Source organism: Patagioenas fasciata, chromosome 2 (genome assembly GCF_037038585.1).
Source record: "Patagioenas fasciata isolate bPatFas1 chromosome 2, bPatFas1.hap1, whole genome shotgun sequence".
Lineage (NCBI taxonomy): Eukaryota > Metazoa > Chordata > Aves > Columbiformes > Columbidae > Patagioenas > Patagioenas fasciata.
Genome location: NC_092521.1, coordinates 160461671 through 160480673, shown reverse-complemented (window position 1 = coordinate 160480673; position 19003 = coordinate 160461671). Strand labels below are relative to the sequence as shown.

At 37.6% G+C, this 19003-nt stretch overlaps 1 protein-coding gene across 6 annotated transcripts in view; it reads left to right on the top strand.

The window, feature by feature from the left end:
• Nucleotides 1-19003, top strand: part of RBM33 (RNA binding motif protein 33) — a 103996-nt gene that overhangs the window by 18713 nt on the left and 66280 nt on the right. For 5 of the 6 annotated variants that reach the window (XM_071805323.1, XM_065830616.2, XM_065830619.2 and 2 more), the window contains exons 5-9: nucleotides 884-1184; nucleotides 2282-2392; nucleotides 8719-8890; nucleotides 14341-14549; nucleotides 16350-16665. In XM_071805323.1, the coding sequence (XP_071661424.1) occupies nucleotides 884-1184; nucleotides 2282-2392; nucleotides 8719-8890; nucleotides 14341-14549; nucleotides 16350-16665 (1109 nt within the window). The remainder of the gene's footprint in view (nucleotides 1-883; nucleotides 1185-2281; nucleotides 2393-8718; nucleotides 8891-14340; nucleotides 14550-16349; nucleotides 16666-19003) is intronic. The other variant, XM_065830618.2, reaches the window with a different exon arrangement.

Genomic DNA, 19003 nt, shown 5'->3' with positions numbered 1-19003 from the left:
GATAATGATAATCCTGCATAATGTCTTCATTTTCGTGTTAAATCTTCTCCGTCTTAGAGATGCAAATAGCTCAAAGCTCTCTGGATCTCATTCCCCCAAACTTAGAAAAATAGTAAATAATAAGAATGTAATTACATTAAAAAAAAATTTTTTTTTTAAAATCTTCGTTTTCCTTACACTCAGAGCCCTCAAATCAAGAAGAGCTTTTCCCCCTTGCTTTTCTAACTAGTCTGCAGTTGGTTAGTTGCTCTTTTATGTGTTGACGGCACTGGCTGCTGTAAAGAGTAAATTCTGAGTTTTACTTTTCCTCCAGATTGTAAAGTTGCCAGTTTTTGTATTGATTGTTCTTTGCCAGTGTGCTTTTACTAAATTAGAATAAGTCTTAGGCATTTAAATGACAGTTCTAGACTATATATCTTGCATTATTTCAAGTAGAGCATGAAATCTGGCATAAAAATGTAAGTTTGAATTAAAGATAATCAAGAAGGAACAATATTAATACATTTAATAAAAGATAATTCACTAGCTTATTCTGAAATATTGAGAAAACAGATGCAATTATAGTAGTTTTATGTATTTTTTGTTAGTCTTGGAATTAAAATCGAACCCGATCTGCTTTGGTTTCCAAGCAGGACTTTTGCCAGTTTGACCTGCTAAACCATCTGGGTGGTTTGATTCCCCTGGTCAAATAGCCTGCAGCTGGTGATAAGCTGCAATACAATATGCATTACGAGAATATGGCATGGAGTCAAATAGTGTGTGAGGTATAATTTTGTGCACCAACTTAGAGAATTTTTATTTGTTGGCTTTGATTTTGTAAATCTTTGTGAATAGTTGACTGTTATGCTTCAACCTCTGCATTTTTCCCCCTTGTGTGTGCTAGTTCTCACGGTGTCACAGTCAGCCTCAATGCTACGTCTGGCATACTTACATCATACGACCTCACTGAGGGCATCAGTGATCGATCAATAGAACATGAGTCTGAGTATGACCAAGGGGAAGATGAAATTGTTTATGACAAATCTGGAGAACCCGAGCTATACACTTCAGAGTATGCAGAGGAAGGACATTATGAAGGCAATGATCCTGAACTGACAGAAGACCAAATAGAATATGGGGAAGAGCCTGGAGAAGAAGATGAAGTGCTAGACCTTGAAATCAATGAACCCCTAGATGAATTTCCAGTGAGTTTCTTTCTATTGTATCTTCAAAGATAACATTGCTTCACGTGCATAGGGTTTTAGACTGATTTGAAATCTGTTTACTTCCCTAGGGAGGAGGGGAAATTAGACCTATTATCACTGTCTGCCAGTTTCTTTATCTAGGCTGTGACAAAGTTTGTGTTGACAGCTTGTTTGGCGGTAGGTAATGCTCTTTTGTCATGCTGCAAGGCAGTTGAGAATCGTGACCTTGAGGATTGTATCCTTAAGGAAGAAAACAGCTTTGTGTGGTGGAGATACACTGCCAATTGTTAAAAGTACTTAATGCAAAAGCTTTTATCCAGGCTTTAGACAAGATCTGATAAAGTCCTTCGAAGGTGAAAAGATTATTGACCTGCTAAAGACATCTTTAAGGTGCTAATATCCCAAAGTGATTGATGTCCTGCTCGTTCATCCCTTTTGTAACTGAGAACTGTCTAAACCTGAATAAAGAGATTGGAGGTTAGTTCAGAAAATGTCGCCTGCATAATTCAATATAATTTAAGCAGTGTATTAGAGAACATGCACTGGCTTTAATTGTTAGCGAGATTATTTAATCTTAATTAAAACTGTATGTGATCAGTGAGGTGTTTTAAAATACAAGCAAAATTGAAGGTTTTGCCCTCATTTTATGTTCATAATTGTTCAGAATTCATGTGTGAGCACTTACAGAATGCTTCAAGAATATTTGTGTTTTTGTTGGGGTAAAATCTGATGTTAATGTGTACATACTATAGATGCATGTTCTCTTTAGTAAGAAGGTACTGTGGTATTTGCTTCGTAAATTTGTAATCAAAGGTTGTAGACATATAGAAGTAGATGGGGCAAACAGTAGTAGATGGGATCTTTATGATGACATTGCTGGGATCTGAATGTAAAGTGTTTCGGTTATGCGTTTGATAATACTGAAACTATTGTCTAGTTAAAAGCCCTGCTGATTATACCTGACATGATATATTGCTTATAATTGATAGTTCCAATAGGTACAAAACTTCTAATTTTGGCATCAGTAATGATGCATACAGACCCCATTGCTGTAGAGTTGGTCTGTATTTTTTCATCTTCCTGTGTTATTGCCTTAGGATGAAGATTACATGCAATCATATAATGAGCAAGGAATGGAAGAACAAGGAGAATATACAGCTGACGAGGAGCTGGAAGAATCCCAGGCAATACCAAATGAATCAGAAGAGGTATGTTATAAATTTAGTGGAAACTTAAAATAACTAGTTGTTTCAGAATTTGAATTTGTATAATGGCCCGTATTGCTGGGTAAGAACTGATTCAACTTTGCATCAGTGTTTAATTACTGGTGACATTACTCTTTGTATAAGATAAATTATGACAGCATCTATATTGTCAGATACATCTGATCCCTTCTCCCCCTTGGGATGAAAATCATAAGGGAGAGCTCAAAATGTCCATTCTCAATCTTAGCTTCAACATGCAAAACTTCAGGGGCCCTTTTCAGTAGGAGAACGATAATAATACTGCTTACCGTCTGTTAAATCTCTAATAGCTATGGTGCCTCACTTTCCAGATGGGTAATTTACTGCTGTTGGGAGTGTAGATACGGTTCTTGGGTATCCTACTTTGAGCAGGAGCGTGAGCACGGCGGGTTCTGTATGTTAGAAAGACAAAGGTCAGATTGTTTGTTGTTTTGAAGTCAATTGTGTTGGGACTGAAACTTATGTGAAGTTTATCTTAATTCTTCAATTAGAAAAAAGCGTAAGTTCCTTTATTTGCAAGAGGAAAGCTTATGGAAAAAGCTGTCAAGTATACATTCACTAGTTGTAGCCTGGAACAGTGGTATCATACCTGTTATTAATTTGCAGCAAGTTTTTGATGTGGGATTTTTTCATTTCTCCACCAGGAATCTGCTTTAATATTACTTTTATTCCAGTTCTTAATTAAATAGGATTGAATGGATTACCTGCTGAGAAGTGTAGTCATAGCGTGTTCCCTCTTTGGAGCTTTAACTCATCAGGAAGTTAATTCCTCAAAGACACAGCAGCATTCTTCTATGAAGTTCTAACAAATGGGTGTGCTCTGATACTCTAGTTGTATCAAACTTACTATTATAAAACAACATTCTTTGGCAGGTGAAGAGAGATGCATTGAAAGGGGCCGCCTACGTTGTTCAGTCTTTGCTGTTGCAGACATGAGATCTCACACCAAATACACTTTAACGTAGTTAATTTTCTGTTTCCTAAGGATTAAATCTACTCTTTCAAAGAACTGTGAAACACTTAAACACTTTTAATTAATTCACTAGACTATATACACTTCGGTCTGGTGTTTTGAAAGCAGACTGATGCGTTTGTGTTATTGGCAGCCACAGTCTGCATAAGACAATGAAAACAACGCACATACTGTAAAATTAAGTAGATAGCTGAGTTTCACTGTCAAACTTGCTGCTTTGAAAAGCATGGCTTTATTTTTAGAGTATGAACTAGTGAGAATTCTGTAATAATCATGTTGTCTAATTTTGTCTGATTCAGAATTAAATTCCTTTCATTCAAAAGATAACATTAAAGGAAATTTTTAATTGATTTTGTTAATAGCGCTTTGAGAGAATTTGTCCATCATGTAATGTGACCATTTTGCCCACGTCGTCATTTAATTAATGTAAATTGTGGCTTTATTCTGATGGCTTGCAGGTTACCACAGGTTTCTTGTTTCTAAAATAGCACCATCATCTTCTTCTTTTATTGTTTCATGTGTAGCTTATTTACATGTGTTGATAGGCTCACAGTTGCACTCTCTGAATGAGAATACTGCCAGGAGGGATAACCTTTGTAGAGTTCATTGTGTGGTTAGATGCATGCCTCCAACTCTGAATAGTTCTGTTCTTTTTTTGAGTATTATATAACAGCACTCCTCCTTAAATCTCAGAACATTCACTGCTTGTAAACAAGGGTAGTTGTTGGCTTTCTCCTGTAGAAAATGCACCACAAGAATGGAGCTGTAATAGATGCAGTACAAATAAATAGCATTATTTCTTGATTGAAATTTAGCATCTGAGTAACTAAGAGTGAGCCGATAGAGACAGGTGTTTGCTAGTGTTGTATTTTAAGCAGTTTACACATTAAAACCAAACAGAGCTTCTTATATTGCATGAAGAGGTGGTGTAAACCAAGAGAAAAGCTGACTGGCTGGGGAATTGGAACATGATGGGGAGAAACCAGTGAATAAAGGAAGTGAGAGACCTGTTAAAGAGTGGCACTCAGGTGGGAGGTGTGAGGAAGAGGCAGGAAAAATTGGCCAGATCAGGTCCAATGCATGCTTTTCCACTTGATATTTAATTTGAAATAGTGCCTAGAGCTTGGATTATGAGTAAATAACAATTAGAGGAGCTTCTTTGAAAAATATGGCAATGCTTCAGAACACATTTTTGCCTTCCTAAGGTACAATGCAAAGCTCAATACCCAGAAGTTGCAGCAGCAAATAGGTGTGGTAAAACTGCCAGTTACATGAGTTATCGCATCCAAAATATTTTTAGAGGAATAGTGTCACTAATTATTTCTATGAAATGTTCATAAAAATGTAACCTACTGAAGTTAGAATTCGTAACTTTTTTTTTTTTATATATATATTGGAACTAATCTTCTGTTAACTCTATGATAGGGAGTTTCTCATTGCATAAATTTAAACCATTTCTTAGGTTATGCTGTTAAGAAGTGATGAGGACTTTAATCAAGAAAGCATGTCATGAACAAGTGCCGCGTACTGGTTTTCTTTTAATCGTATACAACTTGGAAAAAAAGAAAAGACCCGTGTGTCTGAGAGATTGTTCTGTCCGTGTTTAGTCAGAACTTATGCATCTTAGTCCTTTTTTTGAAGGTTTTAGACACTACCTGTCAGCCTGGAGGAAAATGATGAAAAGAGCGAAAATCAAAACAGCCAAATTTAAAATGTGTCTTAGAAGCTCTTAGGTTTGTTTTTTATTCCCATATTTCATCTGTGAAGTGGAGGTGCCCTTGAAATAAGTGTAGCATCCTCTTATCTGCTCTCTGTTATTTCTTGATCCCTTGGGACTTAGCAATTGCAGTTGCTTCAGTGTTAGCCCCTGGTAGAAGCCACCACTGCTTATTTTCTAGCTAGTTAAGTTCTTTGTTTCACCTTCATCGTGTTTCACCTGGAAGGGGTCTGGTTTAGTTGTACATCATAGTGCTCTCTGGCACAAAGCTCTACAGAACATTTGTCAGTCTGATGTTTAGGAGGATCCTGTGCTCAGATCAGCGTTTATCACGCTGACAAGTGTTTTCTCCTGCTTTCCTTGGGCTGTGTCTGTTATCAGCCCTGCAGCTGTCTGGGAAGCTGTTTGGGGCAGGAGTACGTGCTCTGGCTCCGTAGGAGATCATAACCCAGCATGGGGAGTTCCGGTCAGTGACTGGGATTTATGGCATAATTATTTAATCAGGATTGCAGAAAACTCTGACCTTGCGATAGAAGAAAAGTCATTATTTTTCATCATAAGGAAGAGTCAGCAAAGCTCTCTGGTAGCTCTGTGCAAGGAGTCATAATGGGAAATGTTCAGCTCCCTTTGAGGAGAGCTGCTAAGAAACCTTGGCTGGCTAGTCCAGTCAAGTGACCTCAAATGGCTGTTCAAGGACTGTTTATGTATATTCAGAGGTACTAATTGTTCGCAAGTATTAAGTGGAATCCTGTAAGTATTAGTATGTATTAATTCTGTGTCTGCACTTGTGTCTTCTCCTGTGTGTACATTTCTTTTGAAACATAGAAGCCATTCATATACTGTAATCTTGGCAAAACAACTCATCCTGTTAGGCTGGAAGTTGGAAAAGGTGGTATAAAGAAATCTTACGTGCTACAACTATTGAACAAATTGTGGAGGAGGGGTCGATACTCAAATACACAGCTCAAATAACCTTTCCTGGAGCAGTATGTGGAGAACGTTGTGAGACATGCTTGTGTCTCCATTGCAGCTAAAATGAATTCCCCAATAATACATGTAACCAGAATTGGACATGGGTCGGTTAGCATTCTCAAGCGATGCCTTTGCTTGGTGCCTGTTTTTCGTTAGCTCTTTTGATTTTTCTTTTTTTTTCTTTAATATTTAATGCTTGTACAGCTGTTGTTTGTTAATAGATGCCTGAGCATTATACCGATGAATAAAGTGAGGTAGACCCAGAAAACTACAGAATCAGCGCAAGTGGCTCAGAATAGAATAGTGCTGGTCTAAAAAAGTTTGAGCAATGTTTGTTGTTGTTGCATAGGAAACTAGTTGTGGTATAGTCTGTTACAACTTGTGTGGTGTGTTGGTTGTTTATTTGTTGTTTGGGGTTTTTTTTTAGAATGGATGTATTTTTTCCAGCATGAATAATTATCAAAAGGCAACAGAGTTTCCACAGGTATATTCTGTAGTATTTCATTAAAGAATTGCAAATTTTTTTCAGGACAAGGCAGACTGCATTTACCTTTCTAGTCCTGATTCTGCAGTCTGAGCCACACATAGAACCTTGCACGAGTAACTTTTGCCCTGACAGATGAGATTACATGACTGAAACCAGTCTTTGAATAAAAACTGGATTTCCAATGTAGCTTTTAAGGGACATGTTCATAGAGAGTGGATGTGTCTTGTGTTTATGCTCTAAAGTAAAGCAGGAGGCTCAGTGTAGTAAGAGGGCATGTCCCAAGCATTGAGACTATACAGTTATGCGTTTTGCTCTATTTAAAAACCTAGATTTGATAGAGATACTGCTACTGCTTTCTCTTTTGGGAGCCCCTCTTTTGAAAGTAAAATGCTAACCTTATCTTTCTCCTTTGTTTTTGTTTGTTTTGATTAAACCACTTTAACATTTCTTTCCTTGCTAACATCCCTCCTCTGTTCCATGAGTTTCAATTGCCTGTCCTCAGAGGTGCTTTGATTATACATAGATATGTAAATCAGACCAGGTGTTCTCAATTTGGGTTTTCGTTTGAGATTTGGTTTTCTTTCAGTCTTGAAGTACATTTTTTTTGCCTGCTAACCTGTCTGTTGTTTTTAACTGCATATTTGATATGGTAAAGTCATTACATAAAAGCAGACAGATTTTAAAAACGTAAGCCTTGAAGCTTTTTGTAAACTTTGGCTATTCTCTTAGATATATCTGGAAGCATTTTTGTGAGGTCAGGAAATGCAGTGCTTGAATGTTTACCTGGAATGGATAAAACATTCTGAGATAAAGAGATTATAAAATGGAAATAACTTGGGACCGGTAGCCCATTAAGTCTCACTAAGTCTACACGTCATTTATTTACCACACCAAAGATGGAGAGGTTTTGAGCTTGAGTTTATATGGTGTGCTGTCTTTTAAAGTAGAAATTGCCCTGCCAAATCCTGTCTCTGATCTTCCTTTCCATGTTTCTTCTTGATTTTGGGTGAAGTTTGAGTCCTAAATAAGGACATTTACAATCTTGTGCAGCCTTCTGCCATTAATTATTTTTCTTGACTTGTGACTTAGTGTCTGTCCACCTGACTTACTGTGCCTTTTGCATACAAATTACTGCACCAATCTCTGTAATTAGAAGATTAAACTCTTTTTTTATGTATTTCTTTTATATATTTCATTTTTAACTGTTCTCAGGCAACATAAGAGTTATGAAGCATTTGGTGCTTTTACAAAGAAACAAAATTCCTATGCAGGCTCTAGAAGATGAGCAAGTAGGCTTGTACAAGGGATAACCAAAGACTTTATGGAAAATCACACTATATTAGAATACCTCTAATTTTTAACTCTAGAAATCAAATATAACTTGAGTAACATTCTGAACATTAATTTGATTATGCCTGCATATAAATGGATTTTTTTTGTTTTCCTTCTTTTTTTAATTTGAAGGTGAGGAATCCATTTTCACTTCAGACATAGTTTCATCTAAATTAATGTTCTCTGTTAGGGAACTGGAAAGTAAATGAGGAAAAGGGAGTAACATTCCAATATACAAATTTAGTATATTAAAATTTTATCCAATCCTGTTCTACATTCTCCAATTGCTGATTTAAAACTGAGAAATACTCAAGGAGTAGAAAAAGACAAGTACAGTTATATGTACCTAGAGGAATGAAAATGAGATGTAAGGCTATATCTTTTTTAACAATATGCTACTGAAGATTGTTAACAAAATAAATGTTAGTGGTTTTATATTGCTTGAATCCAGTAGTATCCTAAGTTTAAATCTTAGTCAATTCAGTGATAAATTGTCACTCTGTGAGCAAAAGTAGCTACTGATAAGATGATGGTTCTAAATGAAGTTTCCATGTTTCCTTAAAGATTGCAGCAAAATGGATTTTTCTCAATAGATTTAAATATATAATTTATTACATACTTCATATATTAATATTTTTTAGAAGTTTACCAAACTCTTTAATGTTCATAAACTTATGTATGAGAATAATGTATAATGTCAGCAAAATTTGTACAAAGGGTCTTTTAAAGAAGACTTTGTCTTCTGGCACTCACTTATCACAACAAAGTAGATTTTTCAGTTTGCATATCCTCTGTGTTTTGTGATTCAGGCAGCTATCGAATCTCTGGAACTTCAAGAAGAAACAAAAGAAGAATCTGATGAAGAGGAGGATGACGACGAAGAGTCTGGACGATTACGTTTCAAAACTGAACGGAAAGAAGGAACGATAATTAGGCTCTCAGATGTGACAAGAGAAAGGAGAAACATTCCAGAAACTTTGGGTGAGGTTTTGTGACACTGAACTATTTTGAAGAGCTGTAATCAATGAAAGTAAAACACAGACCTTCTAAAACTTTTAGAAAAGAGTTTAGCGACAGAAGATGAACAGTCAGCTTGTTAGACTGGCCTATATCCACGTTGACCAAAGTCATGAGTTAGTCTGTTGTAGTATGTTTAGGGTCTCTCTCCTTGGGAATAATGTCTAAATGTATCATGTTTTGAAAAACAGTGCAACATTTTTTCATTGAGATTTTTGTGATGTCTTTAAAAGCTTTTGTTTTCAAGCAGCAACTATCTGCTCTGTGCTTCACTACATATTGTAGTGGAATACATTTTTAAGGAATTCCTTTGGACTTCCATCCTTGGAAGATTTTTTCAGTTGATAACACAAATCTTGTTACTTGTTTTCTGCTGTGAAATACTTGCGTGTTTGATGTTTTGCCCCGGGAACGTAAGTGTGCTCTGAACCCATTGCGTTCCTGCTGCTGGATTGGCCTAGAGAAATTGTAACTTGCTTGGGAGTGTGTGAGAAAAATATGAAAACACATATATTTTCTGAGTTCAGCTTTTCTCACATGAAACAATCTGGATCTCTTACACCACCCTGATTCTTTAGGCAGTGTCTAAAAGGGTATATTTCCTTTGTATTTGGGTAGCATAACCCAAGTGTGTGTTTCTAGGAAGACTATTCCATGTAGCTAATGAATTTGCTACTGCTAATTCAGAAGCAGCAGTATGTTTGCAACTTCATTGCAGCCACTCTGGTTTAGTCTATAAATAAAATCACACTGGTTTATGGTTTCGAGAGTTAACTTCAAGACACCTCTCATGTACCCTGAGTACTCAAGAAGCTGATACTGGTGTTTTTAAAGTTCTCTGGTTTATACATGCCATGTGAGGGGCATGTTGGCCCTACAATGGTGGTATTAATAAATAATAATAAATTAAAAAGGTGATATTATGGAGATGGGCAGAAGTTAACTTTTGCTTTCAGAAGGATGTACTGTTCTCAAAATTTTGCTACTGAACCAAATATCAATTCCAACTATGGAGAAAAAGCCCTGGTCTTTTGAAGAGAATCAAGATATGCAAGGGAGGTGAACTGATGATGGAGGTGAATTGTCAGATACTGTTGGCTAATTGTCAGATACCACTGAGAGAAGAGGTATTTTTTGATGATACTTCAAGTTTTGCCAGATTGTAGAGATTAATTCTTCACAGAGGATTTCTTTAAGATGAATGTCATGCAGTGTGAGCTTGATATCTGGATGCTGCGTCTTTCCTTCCAAATGAGTCAGTATTTTTGGGACAACAGGGCATTTTGGAATTATGTTCCCAGAGCACATACCTGGGTTGTTGGAACTCCTGATTAAATAAATTTTTCTTCTTACTTGGAAGCTATGCTTTGAAAATGTTGTTAGTTCTAAGGATTTTTCTCTTGAGTTGCATAGCCTCCCAATTCTTTAATTCAATTGCAAGAAATATGGGCTTTTACTATGCCTGCAAAAATTGAGATGTGTTAATTCTGTAACAGAGATGTTGTGGCTAAGAGGACTTGTTTGTGAGCAGCAGAGTCAGCTGCAAAGGCTGAATGAGACTTCAGCAGTGGTGTTCACATAGGCCATGTCATTCTGTGAGTGGGATGTTGGTGCCTGATTTTGAATCAAGATCTTTCTCATCTGTTGTTCGATTTTTGCAAGTAGTTCTTACTTGCACTTTTAGGCTATTAAAGGCCTTTGTTCAGCGTTGTTTTAATACTCAGAAATTGATTCTGATTAGAATAAGACTGAAGGGAACCCTCTAGAGGCACAGACTAGTCCATATGGGCAAGGGGTGTTTTAACTGAGATACGTTCCAGATGTGTTTTCAACTATAAAACTGTATTTCTACATCCCACATATAGACCATATCTTATTTATGCAAGAGGTTCTGGTGGCCTTACAAAACAGATTATTTTAAAAATAGGAATGCACTGGAATAGCTAAATCTCTACACGTAATCGCAAGGTAAATGGCAGTTGCGTGCCATTTTCGTATTTCTGTGGATTTACTCTAGTTTAAAATAGACAAGACCAGCCAATGAGCAGAAAACTTATAATGAAGCTTGCCTGCTGAAGGAACAGTAATTCCAATTGGACTTATTTTTAAATGTAATTTTAAGTGATTTGGGATGTAGCTCTGATACACAAAGAGAAGGTGATGCTAATGTGGATGAATCTATAAACTAAAGAGCTTTCTTTTGAAACTAATCTTTGGCAAAAATACAGTGTTGCTGTTATGGAATAGTTTCTGTTTGTACCAGTTTTTCATGTTAATTTGTTGATAGACCAAATGATGGACCATGTGATGGAAAGATAAGCAGCAAAAAATAGTTGGTTTTGGCATATAAGTACCTGCTTGGTTTTGATATTATAGAGCAAAATTTTACAGATGCTACTGATTTAAAAAAGAAACTTCATTCCAGAGCTGCATCTCCTTACTTTAAAATCTGAACATAGTTGAGAAAACACTTAAAGAGGAATTAACATTTCAGTTCAAGTTACAAACGTAATTTCCATCCTGTCACATTTTCGTGACCTTTTGTGACAGCTTGTCTCTATTGGAGGAGTGCATTCTTACTTGCTGATTAAAGATGTCATTTGAAACCATTTTATTACCAGCGATAGTGAAATTAATCTTGACACTTAGAGACACTAGAAAAATAATTGCTGATTCACTGCATTAACTGTGTGAGAACTGTACAGTCAAGATGAGAAGTGCATGTTAGATAAAAATATGTAAATATATAGTCTTCTCATTAATGTAGCTGAGATCTTTCCTAGTGGTTTTCAGAAGTCTGAAGAGGGGGTATTGTAGGACAACTGTCCAATTGATTTCTAGAGATACTGAGTTTATCATCTTTGATGATAAATGTATAACTTGAGTGCATGTATTTGATGTCTTCCCAAACTTGGATTTGCTATTATGCTCTGGATTTAGTTACCTGTTAAGGAATGTGAAGAAAAATGGCTTTGTTTGTCATCACCAAACTGAAGTATTCTCTCTATACTTAATTTAAAACAAAACAAAAACCCTACACTTCCGCAGATCTGTTTGCGAAGTGGTAACAAAAATGACTGGATGTGCTAGTACTTCTTGTTACGTCCTACTTAGTTGACTTCCGTTCACTCTGATAATGAGTGGCTGAGATCTTGGGCAAAAGTAGGAAATGTCATAATTTTTTCTTAAATCAGGTGGTTATATTGTACTTCTGTGGTCATAGATGTAGTATGAATGTAATGATGTTGGCTGCAGTGAATTCATGGGGGTTTTTGTTTTGGCTGGAGTATTTTTTCCAAGGTCTGTGTTATACACAGTTTTACTTCTGGCTAATGAGCTGAATACATGGACTGTGTCTTTAAAGGCACAGCCTTCTAGATGTTAGAACTTTTGTGTAGATGGAATAGGTAAACAATTTATTAGTTTTCATTTTAAAGTTAAAAGCACCTGCACACCGAAGGTCATCAGGACTGATTTTGCCCTGGGTGTTGTGTCATCCCATCCCCAATCATAATCGGCACAGCCCTCTTAAGTTGTTTTGTTTGCAGCAGCCCATTCTTTCTTCTAAAGTTGTTTCTATTCAGTGTCCTTCGATGTGTGCTCAAGAGGCTGAGAGATTCAGACATGATCTTGCCTTGTAGGAAGCCTAGCTCTGTTCCCAGGTTCATTAAGAATTTGCACATGAAATAGCACCTTACTGTCTTCAGTGAATATCAGTGGTAGGTATTCGTTGCAATGACTGAACTTTGCTTTCCAAACTACCTTGCCAAGATCAGCATTGTAGTGTGGAAGATGGCAGGAAAAATGCCCTGCCTTTCCTATTCTTGGAAAATAAACCTTTCAAGCTAGCAGCATGCCCCATGCCCAGGATACTGCTCCTCTCTGGTTAAAGCAGGTAGAGCTGTTGCTTTGTGACTTAGTGGCACTGTTTCTATGTACGTATGAGCTTGTGGTCTTCTTTTTCCTGCAAACCAACTAAAAGTCCATGTTAATCCTTTCACTCTTGCAAACCTGTGAAGACACTGAACTTTCTGCAGGTGTGGACAGGAAGGAGGCTTGAAACCAAATTTTCCTATTAAACCAAATTTTTTTCATCCCTGGCAGTTAAGGATGGATAAAGTGATTATTTTAGTTGCATCTAATGCTTTTGATTGCTTTGAACAAGAGTACATTTGTCTTAATTTTCCTCAGAAATCCAGTGTGCATGTTTAATACCATAGCAAGACTTGAGGGAATGTGATTTCTTGCCCCTTTCTGAGCGTGCTATGAAGTACTCCTGATAGAGCCTGATTGTCTTGGGCTCTGCTGGTCTCTGGAGGCAGGTGCTAGGGCAAAGGTAGCATTTCATAAGAGTATCTGGTGTGATTGTAAATTAAGGCTTTATGCCACTTAATTGGAGTGTTAGAGGGGCGAGAGAAAAGGAGGTAGAGAAACTCGTCTCATCCCCATCATGCAGAAGTGAAATAAAAATAGATCCTGGGCTTCTTGGAGTCAGTCGTGTTTGCTGTGTTCTTGGGCAACCAGCAGATCCTAAACTTTTCTTTTAAAAGTCAAAAAGCCCCTGCTTTCTGGAGTTTCACTGAAGTTTGGTTTAGACTATCTCTGTATTTCCAAGTAATTGGATTACTTGGGCCTGTTACTGCTTGGTTTTCTCTTAATGCCATCAGCATTGTCCCAGGTTTCAAGGAAATTTGCCAATCTGAGTACCATGTGTTCTGTGGTGTTTACCTGTGATGTGCGTTGGGTGGGTGTTATCAGTGGCCTTGTATTTGACTTGAGCTGAGCACAGATTTTGAAGTGTGCTTTCTCTTCAGTGGAATTATCACCTGTAAAGTACAGCTGCTTCTTAAACCACATATAACAGAATAAATATTAAGTAGTTATATATTGGAAAAACTCTTCAGCAGCCTTTGGAACAGGCCTATGTAAAAGAATCTGGTGGCTAAAATCTGTTTATATGAAAAGCTCAGCATATCCTTTACAGTAAAGCTTACTGTGGGTTTCGTTGTGGTGTTTGATATCCCTGCAGGTAAGTGAGATGTTTAAGATAACACAAATGTGGGAGGAGCCACAGCCTCCTCTTATAGTGTAGGGTAAACTTCAATAGATTTAAAAACAAACAACAAAAAACAAACCCAAAACCCACAATCAACCAAAACAAAACCAAACAAACCTTTTTGTCCCTGTTTGTTTCATTTACCTGTGCAACAGACACAACTGTCTGTGTGCTTATTCCTTTTAAAGATGCCTTTAATGAAATGTTAACATGCCACCTAAAGGGGATCAAAGAGCCTGCAAATTTTATGTTAGTTGCAGGGATGTGTCTATAGTACTAGTGATGCTTTCTTCATGATGTTTTCCATCTTTTCAGCACAAAGCTAAAATATTTTTACCCTATCTCTCTCTTTTAACAGAACTTTCTGCAGAAGCCAAAGCAGCATTAATGGAATTTGAAGAGAGGGAAAGGCAGCTTAAACAGGGCCGGTATGGCTCAAGGAGAGGAGGGCGAAGAGGAGGCTCAGTTATGTGCCACGGAATGGGAGAACAAAGGAGAGACAATAATGATAGGGGAAGAATGAAGGATCATAGGCCTGGACTGCTGCCAAACCAGCCATCGACAATGGTACCTTTTAATCCTTAGTATTCTTTGAACATGCTTTCAGGAAATTATGGAGAAATGTTTTCTAAATCATGAATCTTTACGAAGGTGAAATACATACTCCAACGTGTAGTTTTTGCTCTTTCAGGGCACTGCTGGGTAAGATGGACTTTGTGTAACATGGTGGTTGTGAAAGTATGTGCTTAGTCCTGCTACCGGCCTCAATTTGAGGCCTCCATATGAAAAATGGATTTTCACTTGTACAGCATAATCAGGCTTAGCTACTGGTTTGCATAAGGATGGAGGAAAAAGTTAATTCCTCTGAGAAGTCTTCTACAGGCAACATGGAAACATGTTCAGTCCTACATTATTAATAGTAATCTAGTTTAAAGAAAATATGATTCTGTAAAATATTTATTGGGTTTTGTCAAACTAGTATTTTTGCTGATACTTCTAAAATAAAAAAAAAGTATACCAACTATGGAGGCAGATAAAACCATAGGAAGGTGAGCACCACTAGATAAATTAGTATCTTGGGATTTCAGATTAAATTTGTCTTCCTCACTCTTTTTTACTACCCCCCATGTTTTGTATCACATGCTAGAAGATGTTACTTTTTCCATCACCCCAAAAAAACCCAACAAAAAACCCCAAAACCAAACCACAACAAACAACCCAGCAAGTGTGTGATCAAGATGTAGCCCACGCTTATTTTTGTTAACTGTCATAAAATGTACTGGAAGCTGAGATTGGAGAACAAAGCCTGTGTATGTCTCTGCAGGACAAGGTCATCTGTATGAAACAAAGGGTATTTTTTCCAACTGCAGTAACTAGGTGCTGAGCACTAGCAGGAGCCTGTGGATATCTCAGCAGTTAAGAGTCCTGCACTAGAATATTTTGTGCTTTTAAAACAGTGAAGGTGGAATATTTATTTTCCTGTATTGCTGCACTCTTTCCTATTTTGCTGTTAAATGTTGTGAACATTTTGGTGTTCATCACAATATCTTGTTCATACTTCGTAGCTACTTTGCTTTATGTATATGGTTGCTGAAAAAATGTTGTCACATCTTTGTTACTAAAAGGTTGCCCATTTGGGATTCTTCTTGCAGTACCACTTGGGAGTTAGTGGACTAGGACTGATACCTCGTATCAGTGAGCAAGAAGCAGGAGAATGTCTCTGAAAGGAAACATTCTTTTTTTTATTATTGTTATAACTGATTTTGTCCATTTGTGTTTGAGAATGTTGAGCAGCAAGAAACTGTCTTCTCTGTTACAAAAGGTACCTTTGAAAGGTATCTTTAAAGTATATATATTTTTTCAAGCAGTGTGGAGATGTGGGCTACGCTGATATCTTAAGAATCCAACTTAACTTGTATTTTGACATTGGTTACTACTGTTAAGTTTTCTCAGAGGGACTCTTCTATACAGGAGGCAAAGTGAATGGATTTGTTTTGATATTAGGACTCAGATTTCTGGTGATTATCACATATGCATGATTGCATTTGATGACAATTTCCAGTGACATATGCAGAACCCGAACATAGGAGACTTGATAGTTTCACTGTTGAAATTAAGTGAATGAATGTCTGCATTCCCTGCGTGCTTCCTTACTCTTCGCTGTCCTCTTCTTCACATGAATGTCTTCAAGTATTCCTTTGCTTTCCTGTGCTGATGGTTCTTAAAAATTGGGTTGATTATATAAGAAGTTTTTGTGTTCATATTTGGCCTTATTTGTTCTCCAAAGGTGTCTTGATTTTGTGCTGGTTTATGTCAGGGTATTTTAACTTTAAAGCCTATTGATTTTATTCTTTTGTCTGACTTTAGACTCATTCACAGAGGTTAATTCCAACACACCAGCAACCTGTTAGGAGTCTGTTCCAGCATCACCAAGAGCAGCACCAACACCAACAGCAGCAGCAGCAGCAACAGCAGCAGCAACAACAGCAGCAGCAGCAACAGTTACAATCTCTGCTTCCTTTACAGCATCAGCATCATTCTTCTCCTCCTCCAGGGCTACATATGCCCCCTCAGATAGAAACGCCTAGAATAATGATGACTCCACCTCCAGTGACACCTCAGCAACCGAAGAACATACATATAAATCCACATTTCAAGGGGACAGTAGTGACACCTGTACAAGGTCAGCTTTCTGAATAACCTTCCCAGTCATGTGAACGTGACTGATCTTATTCTTTGCTAGAGGTGCAACAATTTGTTTATCACTTTGTGGAATTGTGCTTCTGCCTGATACTTTTTTCCTTAAGCTTGAAACAAATGTTTTGCCTGAAGTAAGATGTAACATTGTTTGACTGTGGCCAGCTGAAATAGTAAAGCCATTCCAACTTCTTTGTCATTTTTGTTACTCTACTGTAAAGTCTGCAAAGAGCAGTAAAAGTGAAAACTGAAAAGAGAATGTGCTTTTTAAAAGTAGCGAATGTCAGTTGTCAAGACTAGGTAAGTACTGCAGTTTGTGCTTTCCCACATCATTCCAGCTTCAGCCAAGCATTCACAGAATGACCACCCACCTGTTTCAAGTGAGAATACGCCAAGGCACTCCTTGCGCTGTCATCTCTAGGAGGGGGACCAGCTGCTGTCCTTACTTGTCAAGATACATGCCCTCAATTCTCCTTTCAGTGCCACATTTGTGATTGTTTGATTCGCAACCTGCTAGTATGTTTTCTTCTGTCAGTTAACACAAGCAATCTTTAGGCCACACTTTTTAAGGCAGCTCTCAGCAGAGCTATTAGCATTACTCCTTAGTTAGGAAGTATTTGATCCCTGAGAGGATAAAAGAGACACCTACATAACTGGATTCTGTTGGGACTAGGCGAAGTAAAGAAATATGTATGTTTTTATACATATTTACCATTAGGGTTTCTGTATTTTTACCCCCTTCAAATCAGCAGAACTCTAAGCCAGTGCTATCTTTGTTTCATTTGTTTGAAAAGCAGGAATTTGGCAGGGTACACTATTGCTAGTTGATCTATTAGGCCTCTCACAGATGGCTTCGTAGTAGCTGTGTTGTAGAGACTATTTTGTTTTTTCCTGTCTAATAAAATCAGTGCTTCCCGCCCAGTTATGCATCAGGACAGATTATCTGGAAGCAGTCCAAACAGTGCTTTGGTCTTGGATTTATGCCTATGTGTTTTCCTAACATTTCCAAAGCAACAGTTATTGTTTTGCTGCCTGTTCTCTCTCCCCATGAAAGAGCCCACAGATATTCTGCGTCTGGGTGAACAAATGTCCTCCTAAAGCGAGCAATGGCTACTGAGGATTTTTACTCTTGCCTAAATTCAAGTGGGTGCCAGTGTATTTTCTTTCATCTGAAGTTTTTTCACGTTATCAGGCAGCTTCAGGCTTGTCTCACCCTGGGTATTCCAGGTCCCTGGCTTTACCTTGAGCAGATTCTATTTTTGTATCTTCACTTGCAGATCCTCGTTTTAACAAAGTTGTGTACCTTCCTGCATGTTAGATCATCTTTGATATTGTGTTTGTAGTCTTTATTTTAGATCTTGCTTCATTTCTAGACTGGTAAAAGTCTAGTCATCCTCTTAAAATGAGCAGCCCTGGGGAATGAGGGTTCCATTTTCGAATGGTCCTAGACCTGTATTTCAGAGGGGGAGATCTTTGTGTATTGATGGCAGCTGTTTCGTGTAAAATACCTTAGTGCCATCCATTTTACTGAAGGAATCCTTGGCAAGACTACTGAATATTTCTGCTAATAGGTGTGCAGCATGCCAATAAACACAATCTTTTGAATCACTGTAGAATTTTAATCTTATTGATTAGAGAGCATGTATGGGGAGCTGAGCCTTCAGCAGTGACTGACAGTGGTGGCCATGGCAGTCTTTTTGTCAGCAGCAGTACAATTATGTTACATGAAAGTATACATTTGAACATCTCAGGAAAATGTGTAGGAATTCAGTAGTCTTCTTCAGGGAAGAGGAACATAATTCTAAAATCTTCAATGGCATTTGCATATTAAGATGAATTTTAAGCAGTCACTACAGGCAGATGGTAGACAGAAATTTGAGTGTAAAGAGAGCCGTTCTAAACTTCCATCTCCTTCTCAGTTTAATCCATCTGCTTGAGGCCCCAGTAGGCAGAGACTGGTAGATGGCAACATGAGGATGTGTTTCACATGCAGCATCATTTATTTCAGGGTGACAGGGAGTATGAAAGATCAGGTTGACTTCATTGTTCCTGATGGTGTCCTGTCCCTTCTTGGCTGAATGTATTTCCAGATCCTTGAGGGTTTTTAAACACTGGAGAATACAGTCAGGTTCAAAGTTTTATTGGGATTCTGTTGTTGAAAAAGTGATGCCTGGAAGCTAAAAATGCCACGTCTGGAAGTGCATGATATGCACACTTAGGTTCTGGTAATTTTAATGGTGTGCTGTCATGTTTTAGTGTAGACTGGCATTTTTTCCTCTAATTTTATGGCAGGATTAGGCTTACACACTTCTAATTGTCAGCAC